The 15,625-nt window shown below is 42.6% G+C and overlaps 1 protein-coding gene across 1 annotated transcript in view; it reads left to right on the top strand.

Annotated features, from left to right (window-relative positions):
• Positions 1-15,625, top strand: part of RTF1 (RTF1 homolog, Paf1/RNA polymerase II complex component) — a 47,603-nt gene that overhangs the window by 12,953 nt on the left and 19,025 nt on the right. The window contains exons 4-8 of the mRNA XM_005284697.5: positions 4,490-4,694; positions 10,250-10,364; positions 12,717-12,828; positions 14,090-14,225; positions 15,089-15,266. Of these exons, the coding sequence (XP_005284754.1) occupies positions 4,490-4,694; positions 10,250-10,364; positions 12,717-12,828; positions 14,090-14,225; positions 15,089-15,266 (746 nt within the window). The remainder of the gene's footprint in view (positions 1-4,489; positions 4,695-10,249; positions 10,365-12,716; positions 12,829-14,089; positions 14,226-15,088; positions 15,267-15,625) is intronic.

Below are 15,625 nucleotides of genomic sequence, written 5' to 3'. Positions count from 1 at the left end.
TCTGTCTCCCAAGATCTGTGAGAGTAAAGGATCATCTTTCAGGATAGGTTGTAGATCTCTGATGATGCGCTGGAGAGGTTTTAGTTGGGGGCTGAAGGTGACAGCTAGTGGTGTTCTGTTATTTTCTTTGTTGGGCCTGTCTTGTAGGAGGTGACTTCTGGGTACTCGTCTGGCTCTGTCAATCTGTTTTTTCACTTCAGCAGGTGGGTATTGTAGTTTTAAGAATGCTTGGTAGAGATCTTGTAGGTGCTTGTCTCTATCCGAGGGATTGGAGCAAATGCGGTTATATCTTAGAGCTTGGCTGTAGACAATGGATCGTGTGGTGTGTCCTGGATGGAAGCTGGAGGCATGTAGGTAAGTGTAGCGGTCAGTAGGTTTCCGGTATAGGGTGGTATTTATGTGACCATCGCTTATTAGCACAGTAGTGTCCAGGAAATGGACCGCTTGTGTGGATTGATCTAGGCTGAGGTTGATGGTGGGATGGAAATTATTGAAATCATGGTGAAATTCCTCAAGGGCTTCTTTTCCATGGGTCCAGATGATGAAGATGTCATCAATGTAGCGCAAGTAGAGTAGGGGCGTTAGGGGACGAGAGCTAAGGAAGCGTTGTTCTAAGTCAGCCATAAAAATGTTGGCATATTGTGGGGCCATGCAGGTACCCATAGCAGTGCCGCTGACTTGAAGGTATATATTGTCCCCAAATGTGAAATAGTTGTGGGTGAGGACAAAATCACAAAGTTCAGCCACCAGGTTAGCTGTGACATTATCAGGGATACTGTTCCTGATAGCTTGTAGTCCATCTTTGTGTGGAATATTGGTGTAGAGGGCTTCTACGTCCATAGTGGCCAGGATGGTGTTTTCTGGAAGATCACCGATGGATTGTAGTTTCCTCAGGAAGTCAGTGGTGTCTCGAAGATAGCTGGGAGTGCTGGTAGCGTAGGGTCTGAGGAGAGAGTCTACATAACCAGACAAGCCTGATGTTAGGGTGCCAATGCCTGAGATGATGGGGCGTCCAGGATATCCAGGTTTATGGATCTTGGGTAGCAAATAGAATACCCCTGGTCGGGGTTCTAGGCATGTGTCTGTACAGATTTGTTCCTGTGCTTTGTCAGGGAGTTTTTTTAGCAGATGGTGTAGTTTCTTTAGGTAATCCTCATTGGGATCAGAGGATAATGGCCTGTAGAATGTGGTGTTAGAGAGCTGTCTAGCAGCCTCCTGGTCATATTCCAATTTATTCATGATGACGACAGCACCTCCTTTGTCAGCCTTTTTGATTATGATGTCAGGGTTGTTTCTGAGGCTGTAGATGGCGTTGTGTTCTGCATGGCTGAGGTTATGTGGCAAGTGATGTTGCTTTTCCACAATTTCAGCCTTTGCACGTCGACGGAAGCACTCTATGTAGAAATCCAGTCTGTTGTTTCGACCGTCCGGAGGAGTCCACGCAGAATCCTTTTTTTTGTAGTGCTGGTAGGGAGGATTCTGTGGGTTAGTATGCTGTTCAGAGGTATGTTGGAAATATTCTTTGAATAAAATAGCAGAGGTTGTCTTACCCTTACATCTTTTTCCCTGTCAGCTCTGTAGACACAGAGAGAAGCTTTAGTAAATATAAAAATCTACTTGCAGCCAAGAGGGAATCACTTTCTGAAGGAAACACTACAAGGCTAACCATGTTGTACCACAGTGGAGATGTCTGCCAGAAATGACATTTAAGTTTGTCAATTTGTAATGCTTCTCAGCAATAAACTGATGTGATAGTTTGAAATTATTTAATCAAATTTGAAATGAATTTAAGCATTCCTTCAGAATATAGGAAGTTTGAAAGTACTGAGTTGAATTTAAAATGGCAACAATGACTGCTGCAAGGATGAAATATTTGTTGCTTAGTGCATTTTTTTACTTTTTAATTCAAATATGAATTCAGTTGAATTGACATCGTAAGAGCTCTTACTTCTGTGTACGTGTGTTACTGTTCAGCAATGTTAGTTTGGTTACATTACTGAGCACTACTTTAAAAAGTGATTTACAATGTATTACTTTTACTGTATACTGTATATCTGCAGGATATTTTGTTTAAATTGTAGGATTTTTTTGTAAAATCAGTTTTTCCCATTGCAGTCCAATTTTGAACATTTTTATGCATTTACAGTAAGGCTACTTAATTGTTGTCAATGTATCAAACAATTTTGATTTAAAAAAAGCCCATAAAGACAGAATTAATTTAAAAAAATGGGGAAAAAAGCAATCAGAAAATAAATCTGAAAATCCACAATAATAAAACAGATTTCATAGGGTCCTAGGGCTAAGATCAAGTGTAGTACCTGTGGAGTGGGCCGTCACTATGCACGGCTCATGAGACGCCTGATGGTCTCAGACACTATCCGTTGGTCCCGGGACATTTACACGGAGCACATCACCGGCCACCGCCAATACCAAGAGCGAGCCGATTAGACCTCGCCCACCTGCAAGGGAGAAGGGACTCGCTAACCCCCCCCCCTCCTCCCCCCACTGGACCTTACCCCCTGAGACCCTAACCCACCCAACCTCACCGGCCACTGCCAACTCCGGGAGCAAGCCAGGGAAACCTCGCCCACCCACAAGGGTCCTACCACCCCCCCTCCCGCTGGGCCTGAGCCCAAATCCGCCCACCAACCTCGCTGGCCACCGCCAATGCCAAGGGCGAGCCGGGGAGCCCTAGCCCACCGACAAGGGGGCAGAGATCCTACCCCCTGAGCCCCTTCCCACCCAACCCCACCGGCCGCTTCCAGTGCTGAGGGCAAACCAGGAAGACCTTGCCCACTTGTAAGGGGGAGGGGTCCCATCCTTCCCCCCCCCCCCCCGCCCCAGCCCTGCACCCGCCCAACCCCATCGGCCACCGCCGATAACGAGAGTGTGCCAAGGGGACCCTGCCCACCGGCAAGGGGGAAATGGCCTATATTTCCCCCCCCCCCCCCCCCCCCCCCCCGACGGGCCTTGCCTCTTGAGCCCTGAACCCACCCAACCTCACCGGCCACCGTCAATGCCAAGGAGTGAGCCGGGGAGACCTCGCCCGCCCGCAAGGGGGATGGGACCTATCAACCCCCCCACACCCTGCAGGGCTTCTTTCCCCTGGATCCCACCCCGTGAGGGTCGCCCCATCACCATCACCCAACCCACCTACTTGTGCCCATGGCTATTTGTACCCCATGTGTGGATGATTGACCCTCACCGATTATCAACTAGGTCTTGATCTCGCCCACCACCCCCCCCCCCATTGGGGACACTACAGTCCGTATATATTATGGGAGCTGCCAACCCCAACATAACAACATCCCCCCATACTCTGTATGTTCCCCCCAATGACTGACACCTGACTCCTTGAATCGTTTGTACCGTCTTTATTTTTAAATATTCTCTAATAAAATTTAAATCTGTTGGGGATGGGGTCAGGAATCCAAGATTCCATCTGTGACTCTGGGAGGGCAATATGGTATATTGGTTAAAATGACAATGTGGAACAATCAATCGAAATGCAGTATGTCTGGGTAATATTTGGGTTGTCCCATCAGAGGCCTAAGCTCTGTTCTCAGCAGTTCCTGAAGCTAATTTGTTTGTAAAGTGATGGTGGGGAGGTACTGGCAGTTATAATTGATTGCCTTCTTGGATTGTCTAGCAATAAAGGTGGTGAAGGGTATGGAACTATAAACTACCGTCAGTTGAGCTGAGAGATGAACTTAAGGTCTCCTCAAGGAACTATCCCTTGGGGGAGTCTGTCTCAGCTCTAGCCTATGTTGTAGCTTAGCAATGTTGTCACCTGAAGTCCTATTCAAACAACAGAATGTTGTTTCAACAACTATGGGAATGATGATGTTGACAGTGCTTAAGCTGTCAGCTTCATGTTGGTGTATTAAAACTAACTTGTAGGAAACCTGGAACCTACTTCTAAGTGGTACTGTGTCCTACTTAGCAGATGTAAAGTAATATGTGGGGCATAAATCAGATCACAGATTAATGTTCTTGTCAAAAAGGGTTGAAAAATTAAAAAATGATAGTCACTTTTGATATCTTATATTCAGTGTGTGTCAACCTGATCTGCATCAAAACAACGTGAAAAATTCACATACTCTGTCCCTCAGTATTTTTGTTTCTTCTACATTTCAGGAAAAATAAGTTTAACAGTCCTATCAAAATGAAAACTTCTTTGCATCTTTGAGTGGACATTATGGTGGAACAGTAGTGACACCATAATCTCTTGGAAATTCTGTAAAGTCCTTGGACTCCATGATACCTTGTAGATAGTAGTGCATTTTGGGTGAAAGCAAAGTATTCCATGTAAATGTACTGTCTTTCAATTTAATTGGTTTTATTCTGATTCCTTCTTATTCCATACTGTTACTAGTGTAGTGGAGAACTAATACGGCTGCCATATTCCACATCCATTGTTGGTAGGGCCAACCTGGAGTCCTTAGTTTTTACCTCAGCATAACATAATTGTCCCATGGTTTCATTTCAGGTGAAGTGTCTGATTCAGAGAGCAACAGCTCCTCCTCCAGCTCAGATTCAGATTCATCATCTGAAGATGAGGAGTTCCACGATGGTTATGGGGAAGACCTGATGGGAGATGAGGAGGACAGAGCTCGGCTGGAACAGATGACAGAGAAGGAGAGGGAACAGGAGCTATTTAATCGGATAGAGAAGAGGGAAGTGCTGAAGAGAAGGTAAATTTATGAATTAAGAAGAACATAAGAACGGCCATAATGGGTCAGACCAATTGTCTGTCTAGCCCAGGATCCCGTCTTCTGACAGTGGCCTGTGCCAGATGCTTCAAAGGGAATGAACAGAATAGGGCAGTTATCAAGTGATCCATCCCCTGTCATCCAGTTCCAGCTTCTGGCAGTTGGAGGATTAGAGACACTGAGAGCATAAGGTTGTGTCCTGGACCATCTTGACTAATAGCCATTGATGGACCTATCCTCCATGAACTTCTCTAGTTCTTTTTTAAACCCACTTATACTTTTTCCCTTCACAACATCCTCTGGCGATGAGTTCTACAGGTTGACTGTTTGTTGTGTGAAGAACCATTTGCTTTGGTTTGTTTTAAACCTGCTGCCTGTTAATTTCATTGAGTGACCCCTAGTTCTTGTATTATGTGAAGGGGTAAATAACACTTCCCTATGCACTTTCTCTACACCATTCATGCTTTTATAGACCTCTGTTATATCCCTGCTTAGTTTCTCTTTACTAAGCTGAACAGAGTCTTTGTAATCTCTCTTCGTATGGAAGCTGTTCCATATCCTTAATCATCTTTGTTACCCTTCTCTGTATCTTTTTCCAATTCTAATATCTTTTTTTGAGACGGGGCGACCAGAACTGCATGCATTAATCAAGGTGTGGGCGTATCATATATATTTATCTAGTAGCATTATATTTTCTGTCTTATTTTCTATCCATTTCCTAATGGTTCCTAACATTGTTAGCTTTTTTGACTGCTACTGCCAGTGAGCAGATGTTTTTCAGAGAACTATCCATGATGACTCCAATATCTCTTTCTTGAGTGGTAACAGCTAATTTTTAGACCCCATCATTTCTTAGGTATAGTTGGGATTATGTTTTACAACATGCATTACTTTGCATTTATCAGCATTGAATTTCATCTGCAATTTTGTTGCCCAGTCACCCAGTTCTGTGAGATCCCTTTGTAACTCTTAGTTAAATCCAAAGCTAACTGCAATCATCTGCAAACTTTGCCACCTCACTGTTTACCCCTTTTTCCAGATCATTTATTATGAATATGTTGAACAGCATTGGTCCCAGTACAGATCCTTGGGGGGACCCTGCTATTTACCTCTCCCCACTGTGAAAACTGAGCATGCATTCCTACCCTTTTGTTTCCTGTCTTTTAACCAGCTACTGATCCATGAGAAGACCATGTGACATTACTCAGGGTACAATCTGGATTGCTGAACAGCTGTGTCCTCTCAATTCTTCAAGCTGGGGTGCCTTTTACACTGCTTTGCTGTGAGAGCAACCACTTTTGGCCTGCTCACATACGGCCTCTTGCATGCAAATTACTGCCAGCTGAGTTATGAGTGCTCTAGCCATTCACTCCTGAATTATATTGCAGAGTGACACCAGCAAATTCCCAGTCCCAGACTTGCCCCCAGAATGTGCATCTTGTAGTGCTCAGCTCTTTCTTTCTGGACAATACAAGCTCATAGTCTATTTTATTAATAGAAAATAATGTTTGGACAACTTCATTTGAGATAACTCTTCAATCCAAATGTACACTGGTTTAGATAAAACAATAAAACAAGTTTATTAAAGATGGATTTTAAGTGATTACATGTGATGAGAAATAAGTCAGAATTGGTTACAAAAATATAAAAAGGTAAAATTCAAGTGAATACTTAACAAACTAAGTGAATTTAAAGTAAAAAGGTTTCTCTCACTACGTGCTTACAGCAGTCTGGCTGGATTCTTTTCAGCCAGGACTCCTCCTCCAGTTCAGTGATGCTTCCTTTGTCTTTCGAGTGTTGATGCCATGAGTTAGAGATGAGGGGAGAAAGATAATCTGGAGAATGTTCCCCTTTCTTGTAGCCTTTCTCTTCTTTGAGAATCAACTCCAGCTGGGATTCAGGCGACAGCAAGTCTGTTTGCATGGGAACTTCCAGCTGTTCCACTGTCAGGATATACATTTTTTGCTCACACCCCTTTTTCCTGCTGAAGAATGGCTGCTTAACCAGATGATGGTTCATTGTCTGGCTAGACACCTCCAGAGTGGTGAACAGCTACCTTTTGTCAACAAAACTTTGTAGTGTAGACAAGGCCTTAGATTGAGTGGTTTTTGTGTGTCTCTCTCTTGTCAAACTTGCTATTTCAGTGATAAAATTCTTTCCGTTAAAGGTGGTGCTGTTGCATGTAACTGGCAAAATTATGGTTTACATGAAACAGATTTTTCCCTTCTATTCTACTTTTTCTCAATGTTTTTTCATCTCTTCTTCCCTCCTTTCCTCTGGCAGGTCTGTAGAGGGGAGGGTTCTGGCCTACTACCCATGCCAGTATGATCAGTTATGAGGCTGGCCCCATATGAGGCTGGCCCAGCCTGGCTGTTACTAGAGTCTGCTTTTAACAGATTCTTCCAAGTCTTCTCTGAACAGTCTCTGTCTTCAGATAGTTCATGAATCAGTTTGGGTGAAAAATTGGTGATATTCTACTCACTCTGTATTCACAGCCTCAATTGAAATGGATGTTTTTGCTAAAGCAAGTAGTTGAAGCTGAGAATTTTAAACTGTTGTCTCTAGGTTTGTGTTGACACTCTATTGAGGTGAATCGATGCAGGCTTTGTGCAGAGAATCAGAGGGTAGGAGAAAAGGGAATCCATTCATTTCTCCCCCAACCAAGTGGCTTGTAATGGAGCAGCTGCATAGCCATTATATTACAGCTTATGTGCCATAAGAGAAGCTTAGACCCCTCAGAGGAACTAATTTCCTTTCACTTTAGAAACGTACATGGGCTTCTACATTGCTACTGCTTCGATCACCTTCAGTGCAGAATTCTTGATGCTCAGGTAATGTCTGCTGTACTGAAAGTGCCAGAATGGAGCAAGTGTCTCTCTGAATCCCCAGGGGAATAATTTGAGAATCCCCATCTCTTACAAACCATCTGTTCAATTGGTCTAGTTACCATGCTGGCTAAGAAAACCTATAAACAGCTGAGCATTGCTAGGAGTGGCTCAAGATCTTTTCAGGGTCTTCTGTTCAATTTTTAAAGTTTTGGCAACTTGTTGAATTAAAGTGTTTTTTTTTGCTAGATGAGGGGGAGTTTAGTTTCTCATCCTAGGGAAATACTCTGTGATATACCCATGTAACTCCTCAATCCATGATGTTTTGGATCCACCTCAGTGACTTGCTGTTACATTGTTCTGTGCGTTAGGAAAGTGGAGTTGAACTAAACATGTTAACATGTTGGTGGGGTTTAGTTGATCATCCTTTAGGATATGGAGATTTAACACCTTGGAATAGTCAACTTTGAATATTTGAAGGTGTCTGCTGAGGCAACCTGGAGGGGAGCCACTGTGCTGGAGAAAAGGAAGATGAAGTTGAGCTTGGACTCTAGGGAGGAGCTAGTCCCACATGGTCTCCTCCTCACCCCTTGTGAGGTAGTTCCATCTTCTAGGGTTACCATATCTAACACATAAAAAAAGAGGACCCTCCCACGGGCCCTGGCCCTGCCCACTTCCCCACCCAACCCCGCCCAATTCCGCACCTTCCCCGCCCTAACTCCGCTCCCTCCCACTCCCAGCCACACGGAAAGGGCTGCCCGAGCGCTACTGGCTTCACGGTTTGCCGGGCAGCCCCCAGACCCTGCGCCCCCGGCCGGCACTTCCCCAGCGCAGCTGGAGCCCGGGAGGGGAAGCGCAGGGTCTGGAGGCTGCCCGGCAAACCGTGAAGCCGGTAGCGCTTGGGCTTCGGGCAGCCCCCTTGCCTCCGGACCCTGCGCCTCCAGCCGGGCACTTCCCCTCCCGGGCTCCGGCGGCGCAGGGTCCGGAGGCATGGGGGCTGCCTGAAGCCCATAGCGCTTGGGCAGCTCTGCTCTTAAACAGAGCCGATGAGTCGGGAGGAGCAGAGCCGCCGCGGGAGGGGAAGTGCCTGGCCAGCATTTTCCCGGACATGTTCGGCTTTTTGGCAATTCCCCCCGGACGGGGGTTTGAGTGCCAAAAAGCCGGACATGTCCGGAAAAAAGAGGATGTATGGTAACCCTACATCTTCCCCTGATCTGTGCTCTTCAGTGCCCAGTTCCCTCCATTCTACTTTCACTTTCTCTAAGGCAAGGTGGATTGCATGTTGAACAAGATATGGGGAGGTATCAGCATGGAGCTGGTGTTTTGAAAACTCTGGAAACACTAATTGTAGTTTTCCGATAACATCTTGGGAGCTGGGGCCAGTGGCTGGCAAGTGATACCCTTCTTGAGGGAACAGAATACCTTCTTCCAGGGCTCAGCAGCGGGTTTTTGGAGATTCCTAGTGGAGTGGTAGAGAGCCTTCATTGACTGAGCCTCTTGAAAGGAGGTTGATGAGAACTGAAAACTAATTTACTCCGCTCTGGTCCCTCAACAGAGCACATTAATAAAAGTTTGTCAACATTCTTCTTGGGGGCTAAGTGTTCCAATGGAACTACTTGTTTAAATAAAGTTACTTACATGCTCAATCTTTTGCAGGATTAGAGTAGAGATGGTGTTCTCTAACCAGAAAATCTAGATTCTTAGTTTTACTTTTTTAAATTATTATTATTTATTATTAAAGGAAGCGAACACTGTTTCTGTGACAGGTTTCAGAGTAGCAGCGTGTTAGTCTGTATCCGCAAAAAGAACAGGAGTACTTGTGGCACCTTAGAGATTAACAAATTTATTTGAGCATAAACCCATTGGAAGACTCATCTACATAAATGATGCTATACTGGTCAGCGTTGAGTTTGTACATGCAGGCATCAAAAATATGCTGCTTTTCTCTGCTGTAGGCTCAATCATTCTGCTGCGGCACTCCTCCCCATTCTGTGCATGTCTCCTCCCAAGTTGGCTGGTGTTTGAATGGAAGCCCTAATTGTAGTTTTATAGTAATGTTGTCAAGCCATGTCTTTGTTCTCTGGCTGTTTTGTAATGTGAATTATGTGTATGATAGAACTGAGACCAAGTCTGAAATACAATTTTGTTCTTGTAGCTTATGAATACTAGAGGCATGCTTTTTCTGGTTCTCTTGGAAAGGTCTATAGCTGTGGAGTTGAACACTGAGGTTTGTATGGGTGCTGAAAAAGAAACTTCACAAGCTTTTAGTCTGAAATCTAAAGAACCTGATTATATTTAGGCACTGTTCTGCAATGTAACAAATAACAAAATTTGCAAGTTAGTATGTCTGTTCCCCTAGGTATAACATGGCATCACATGTACCTTTCCAAGGAGTACCAGAACCAGTGTCTGGGTTCTAGATTACTATCAAACTTCAACTACTGGTTCTTACTGTACTTGGCTTGACTGTTCCAATTCCCATTTTATCACAGCATAACTGTGGCTCAGCTGTGAGATTGAGCATGTATCCATTTTCTTTAACTTCAGGCACTATTTCAGTGATAGAGAACTCAATATTTTATATTTACTGTCTATCTCAGTTTTTAATCCATAATGCTCCTTGAATCTGATGCCCGTCCTTATCTGAGTCATGCTGGAAATTGGTTTCAGCCCTTTCATCTACTTTCTTCTGCCCCACTTGTTTATGCCCAGATTTGAAATTAAGAAGAAACTAAAAACAGCAAAAAAGAAAGAAAAAAAGGAGAAAAAGAAAAAGCAAGAGGAAGAGCAGGAGAAGAAAAAGCTCTCACAGATTCAGGAATGCCAGGTAAGAGAAACAGCAATTCTCACTACTAGAGTCACTTTATCCCACAGAGGAATGCTGCTGCCTTTTGCCCTCCTTCCTGCCACTTTCCATACCCCTCCCAGCAACCTGGTAGGGGGCAGGAAAGTCAGGTCACTTCTGTGCTCAATGCAATTTTGAGTTTTCAGATCACAATGAACGTATAAATTAAAGAAAATATATAGCTATATTTGTTTTTCTATTATATAATATTTGCTTAACTGTTTTCATTCTAAAGGGGCTTTTTGTTGTTGCTTGTATCTTTTTGTCAAACTTTTACCTTTCAAGCTGAAATTTCCCACATTTGGTCCCATGGTGGAAGTGAATTTTTTAGGGGAGTTTGACCAAAAACAGTTAAGCCATTTTTTATCACAAAGAATAATGAAGAATAATTTTTCTATTTAAAAAAAAAAAAATAGCTCCTAGTGCCCCTCTGGTGTGGAGCAGAAGTGTAAGAGGTGGTAGGGACATAAGCACATCTGCAACCTAGAGACTTTTTGTAGTTTGGTGAAAATCTGTTTAGAATTAAGTCAAGTTACAAGTTCTTAAACGTGTGTTGTGCATGTGTACAGACTTTATATGAGAGTTCTCTTTGAAGAACGACCTCGGAATATTCTGATGACTCTATTACCTGCATTTATAAGGAAGTTGAGCTGAATTTCTCATTACACGTGCAAGTGCATGTGGCAATGTTCTAGGAGGGCCAGAGGTAGGGCTCTGAAGGAATGTGTTCATGTCATGAAGGATTGTATTGTAATTCACATGCATAAGGGGTAAGAGTTAATTATGCAAGAATACTTTGGTATTTCTTGCCTCTTGAGTGCTTCACTTGGCAACTTGAATGCTCTTTTAATATAGCTTTCTGTGTGAAATGTAATTTACACAATTTTACTCTTCTAGCAAATATAAAGAAAGAACCCGCTTTGTCTATATAGTCTTTTATCTCCTATCTGGGTAACATCCCTTGTGTGTACTTTACTTATGTGATAAATGGCAGAGCCATATGTTACAATTTTTCTGCATCTTTAATTGACTCACGTGTATTTTGCCAACTATTCCATCTTTCCTAGATGCTACCTCTAAAATTCCAAACATTTGAACAACTTCAAACAACTGCCACTTTTTTTTTTTTTGAAAAAACAACCTGCCAGTGAAACAATTTTTTTGTTGTTGTTTGGTCTTTTTGCCCTTGCAAAGAAACGTCATTAGTCTGAAGTGCAGGTTATGCAATATGCACTCTTGCATCGATGACAGATTTTAAAGTCTGCTATCTCATAACCCACGAGGGCTAGAAATGAGAGCTTTATACCACTGGAAAGGCAAGGGCCTGAGCTTTCTACTTGTGTTCCATTGGGAAGTTCTAAGATCAGACTTTACAGTGATGGTGGTAGAGCTACTTTAGGAAACGTTCAGCTACATCTAAAAATTTTAGTTGGTTTTTGCCCTTGTTGTCTATGCTGTTGGGCTTGTGGTACCGAGAAAGTCTGGAGGGGGAAAAATAGTAACTCTTGAACCCAAATCATTTGTACTATAGTAGTTCTGTAACACACAGCATAAACAGAACACCCAGCTTGTGGTGTGTTAGAAAGGTTTTGTCCAAGAATATCCTGCATAAGTTGCTCAGGACTTATGCTGATAGAACCTTCCATACTACACTACCAGGTATTTGAGATAGAGGTGCTGAAAATGGAAAAATCTCTTGTGAAAAATGGCATCTTCAAGTTGTTTCCATCTTGCAGAGTTTGAAATGGAACAGTATTTTGTTTTTTGAAATTCTGTGCAAAATATATTTTGAAAAATGTATAACTTTTTCCCCATCAGCCCCCTTTTTCCCTTTTGTCACTGCGTGCAATAAAATGAATGATGTCCAGGATTATTTACCTTGATTGCCCCATTTTTCTATTGCCATTTTAACTTTTCAAAACTTCTGAGACTCGCAAAGTTAGTTTCATTTTTGCTTTTGCCATTCTGTAACTCTTCCAAAATTGACGTTCTGAAATTTAGCCAAAAAAGTGAAAACAAACTCTAGGCAAAACTCAATGGCAGAAAGGAATAAGGAAGGAAAAAAAGGAAAAAGCAAAGAAGAGAGAAACAAAAAATTAAACTTTGATATTTCAAATTTCAATCTTCAGTTTTGACACAGAGTTTAGGATTTTCAAAGGCTTTTCTGAAAATTTTCAGGTTTTTGGGGGGAGGGGAAAGGGACTTTATTGAATCGTTTGAATGAAAAATTTCAACCAGCTCTAATTCTAGAATAGAGAACTTTTAACTTTGTTCCTCATTTCAGTCTCTGAGCTGTGGCTAGATAATGAAGTGTTCTCTGTGCACGCCCTTTAGGTGATGTCACACAACAAAGAACGACGGTCAAAGCGGGATGAGAAACTGGATAAGAAATCTCAGGCCATGGAGGAACTGAAAGCAGAGAGAGAGAAAAGGAAGAACAGAACAGGTGAGTGAAAATTTGTTGTTGACCTGCAAAGAACGTAATTTGGAGTGCGTTTACTAATCATGTAATATGGCTGTAGCAGGTGATGCTGGGGCACTAGTCTCTAAACTGGTGTCAATACAAAAAACTTAGTTAAGTGGATTGATTTGGTTTAGAAACTAATGGTCATTTTCTTGTTTCCCCATTTCCTCTTTGCCCCCAATTCTTGTTTTGGCAGAGTTTTCCCAAACCCACTTCTCCCTATAGTGCTGCCTCCACCATTTTAAAAGCCAGTACATTTTGTTCTTCAGTGGCCTACTGAACTGATTCTAAATCCTGTAATATCTTTGGAACTGTGTGGTTTTTAATTTAAAAAAAAAAAAAACCTTGAATACAATTTCATGTAAACTTAGCCCAAAATCTTTAATCAAGCTTCCTCACTCACACTCCGCCCCTAATATGCTCCAACCTTGACCTTTGTTTACTCCAAAATTGCCATTTCCATGTTCACTCGTTCCTTGGTCTTTTGACTGAAATTGCTATTAAAGGTGCCAGTTGGCGGTGGTGGCTTGTGAGACAGGGATGTGTATTCACTGGGGAGTGGACTGAAACCACCAAATAATTTCACACAGTCCATTGAATAGTGACCACTTGACAACATTTCATTCCTGCCAGCTTGAGATGTAGTTCAAGTAGCTACCTAGAGGTGAAAGCTCCCATTACTGAACTCCTAAACCACCTAGACTCTGTTCATTTCTCAGTAATGTTTTCTCTATGGCCATCTGTTTCTATACATGTAAACAGAACATATTTTGTTCTTTTCACCACATGCCTCAGGCATCTTGTTGCAGACTGTAGTTGCAACACCATCTTTTGGCCTTCCTTGGTTCTTGCCTAGACTGGTTAAAAAGGTCTAATACCTTACGGGTCTGTGCCTTTTTCTTCCAAAAGTTGTTGTCATGAGCAGATAGACTGGCAAGGTGGCAATAAGCTCAAGTATGCATATGTGAATCCTGTTTCCTTATCACGTTGCTGTTCAACACCCAGTGTTTCAAATGAGCACAGCTGAGATTTAGGTAACTTTTGCATACTTCTGTTTGTTTCAAATGGTATACCTACAGTGACTAAGTGAATGCTTAGGTGTAAGTGTAACTGTATGCTATGAAGCTGGTTTCCAGCTTGTGAGCACATAATTATCTGGTTATCCTGTCTCTTACAACTGAAGGTTCCAAATGCAAGGAGAAGCTTTCAGCAAAAATAAAGGCTCAATTATTTCCTTTTTCAGCTGAGTTGCTTGCAAAAAAACAGCCATTAAAAACTAGTGAAGTATACTCAGATGATGAAGAGGAAGAAGAGGATGATAAGTCTAGTGAGAAGAGTGATCGCACATCCAGATCATCCTCATCTGATGAGGAGGAAGAGTAAGTATTGAACACAGGTTATAGAAAACTGCTGGTGTGTGTGTGTGTGTGTGTGTGTGTGTGTTTAAAATACCTGTCTGACCATGTTTTGGTTTAGAGGATTAAGTGGGGGCAACTTGGTGCATCAGAGGTGGCTCTGCCTCTTGGCAATGTCATTTGCGGGCTTCTATGTGCAGCTAGATTTGGGATTGATTTGCATTCCCTCTTGTAGTCCAGCTTCCCACCACTGGATCAGCAGTTAGGATTTAACACTCTTCTGTGACCCAAGTGTGTTCTTTCCTGTTGTCTGCAGTGATCGGAAGGTGAGGTAATTCTTGCTTGTTGGCACCAGAGTTTGCACTTAACCCTTGAGGGCTAGGCCAGTTGGGGAAACATTTTTGAAATAGCCCCAATTGTGTTGAAAAATTGAAGCTACACACTTGCATTGTGAAAAATGTTGAGTATAAACTGACTGGTTGAGGAGTCTCGTAATGGTGGGATAAGAATCCTACATCACTGTTCAAATTGTGCCCATATTTGTCGTGTCTGAAATTTACTACCATTGATTTGTGATTTGGTGACGTTGGGCCAAGGATTAAATTGCCCTGGAGACAACAGTACTTGCATCCTGAAGAACATGGCTCATAGTTGAGAAGTGTAAAGGAAACTACTGCCCATGTTGTACCTGTCCTATGTATATAGGGCTTTGGTCTCCAGAGCTTTCCATTGGACTGCTCTCATGAGTACTAAATTCAAATAACTACATTCTTCCATCCTGACAAATTAAATCCTTTTACAAATGTTTCAATTAGTTATCTAAAGCTCCTTTGTTTGGTGCTAATAGATTTAAATTCCTTTTGTCCTCCTTGTCTTTTCCAAACCAGAAAAGAAGAAATTCCTCCCAAATCCCAGCCAGTCTCCTTACCCGAAGAACTGAATCGGGTACGGTTATCTCGGCATAAGCTGGAGCGTTGGTGTCATATGCCCTTCTTTGCCAAGACGGTCACCGGCTGCTTTGTGCGTATCGGCATTGGGAACCACAACAGTAAACCTGTCTATCGGGTGAGTTTGTCTTCCAGGAATTTGATTCCCATTTGGTAGCACAGCAATATTCACAGCTACCATGATTTGTCTGGTCTCGCAGGAGAAAGCTCATAATTATTGGGTGGTTACAGTAAAAGGTCCTTCATTATGTGCTGAAGGAGCCTGCTGTTAGAGTAGTGCCGACGGCTTGTTTTAAAAAAAAAAAATTTGAGGGGTAAGGTGGCCAAATAGGGAGCTGCAGCTTATTGATTTCTAAATCAATGCAATAAATTGGGGCCATACTAAAACAATATTGAAAAGCTAGTCTTCCGACCCTAACTGATGCTGCTCTGCTTCTCTTTATTCTGTATTGAAAATTAGTTTTTGAGTTATTGCTG

The sequence above is a fragment of the Chrysemys picta genome, chromosome 4 (assembly GCF_011386835.1).
Source record: "Chrysemys picta bellii isolate R12L10 chromosome 4, ASM1138683v2, whole genome shotgun sequence".
Lineage (NCBI taxonomy): Eukaryota > Metazoa > Chordata > Testudines > Emydidae > Chrysemys > Chrysemys picta.
Note: the sequence above shows the minus strand (reverse complement) of the source record. Positions and strands in the feature narration are given on the sequence as shown.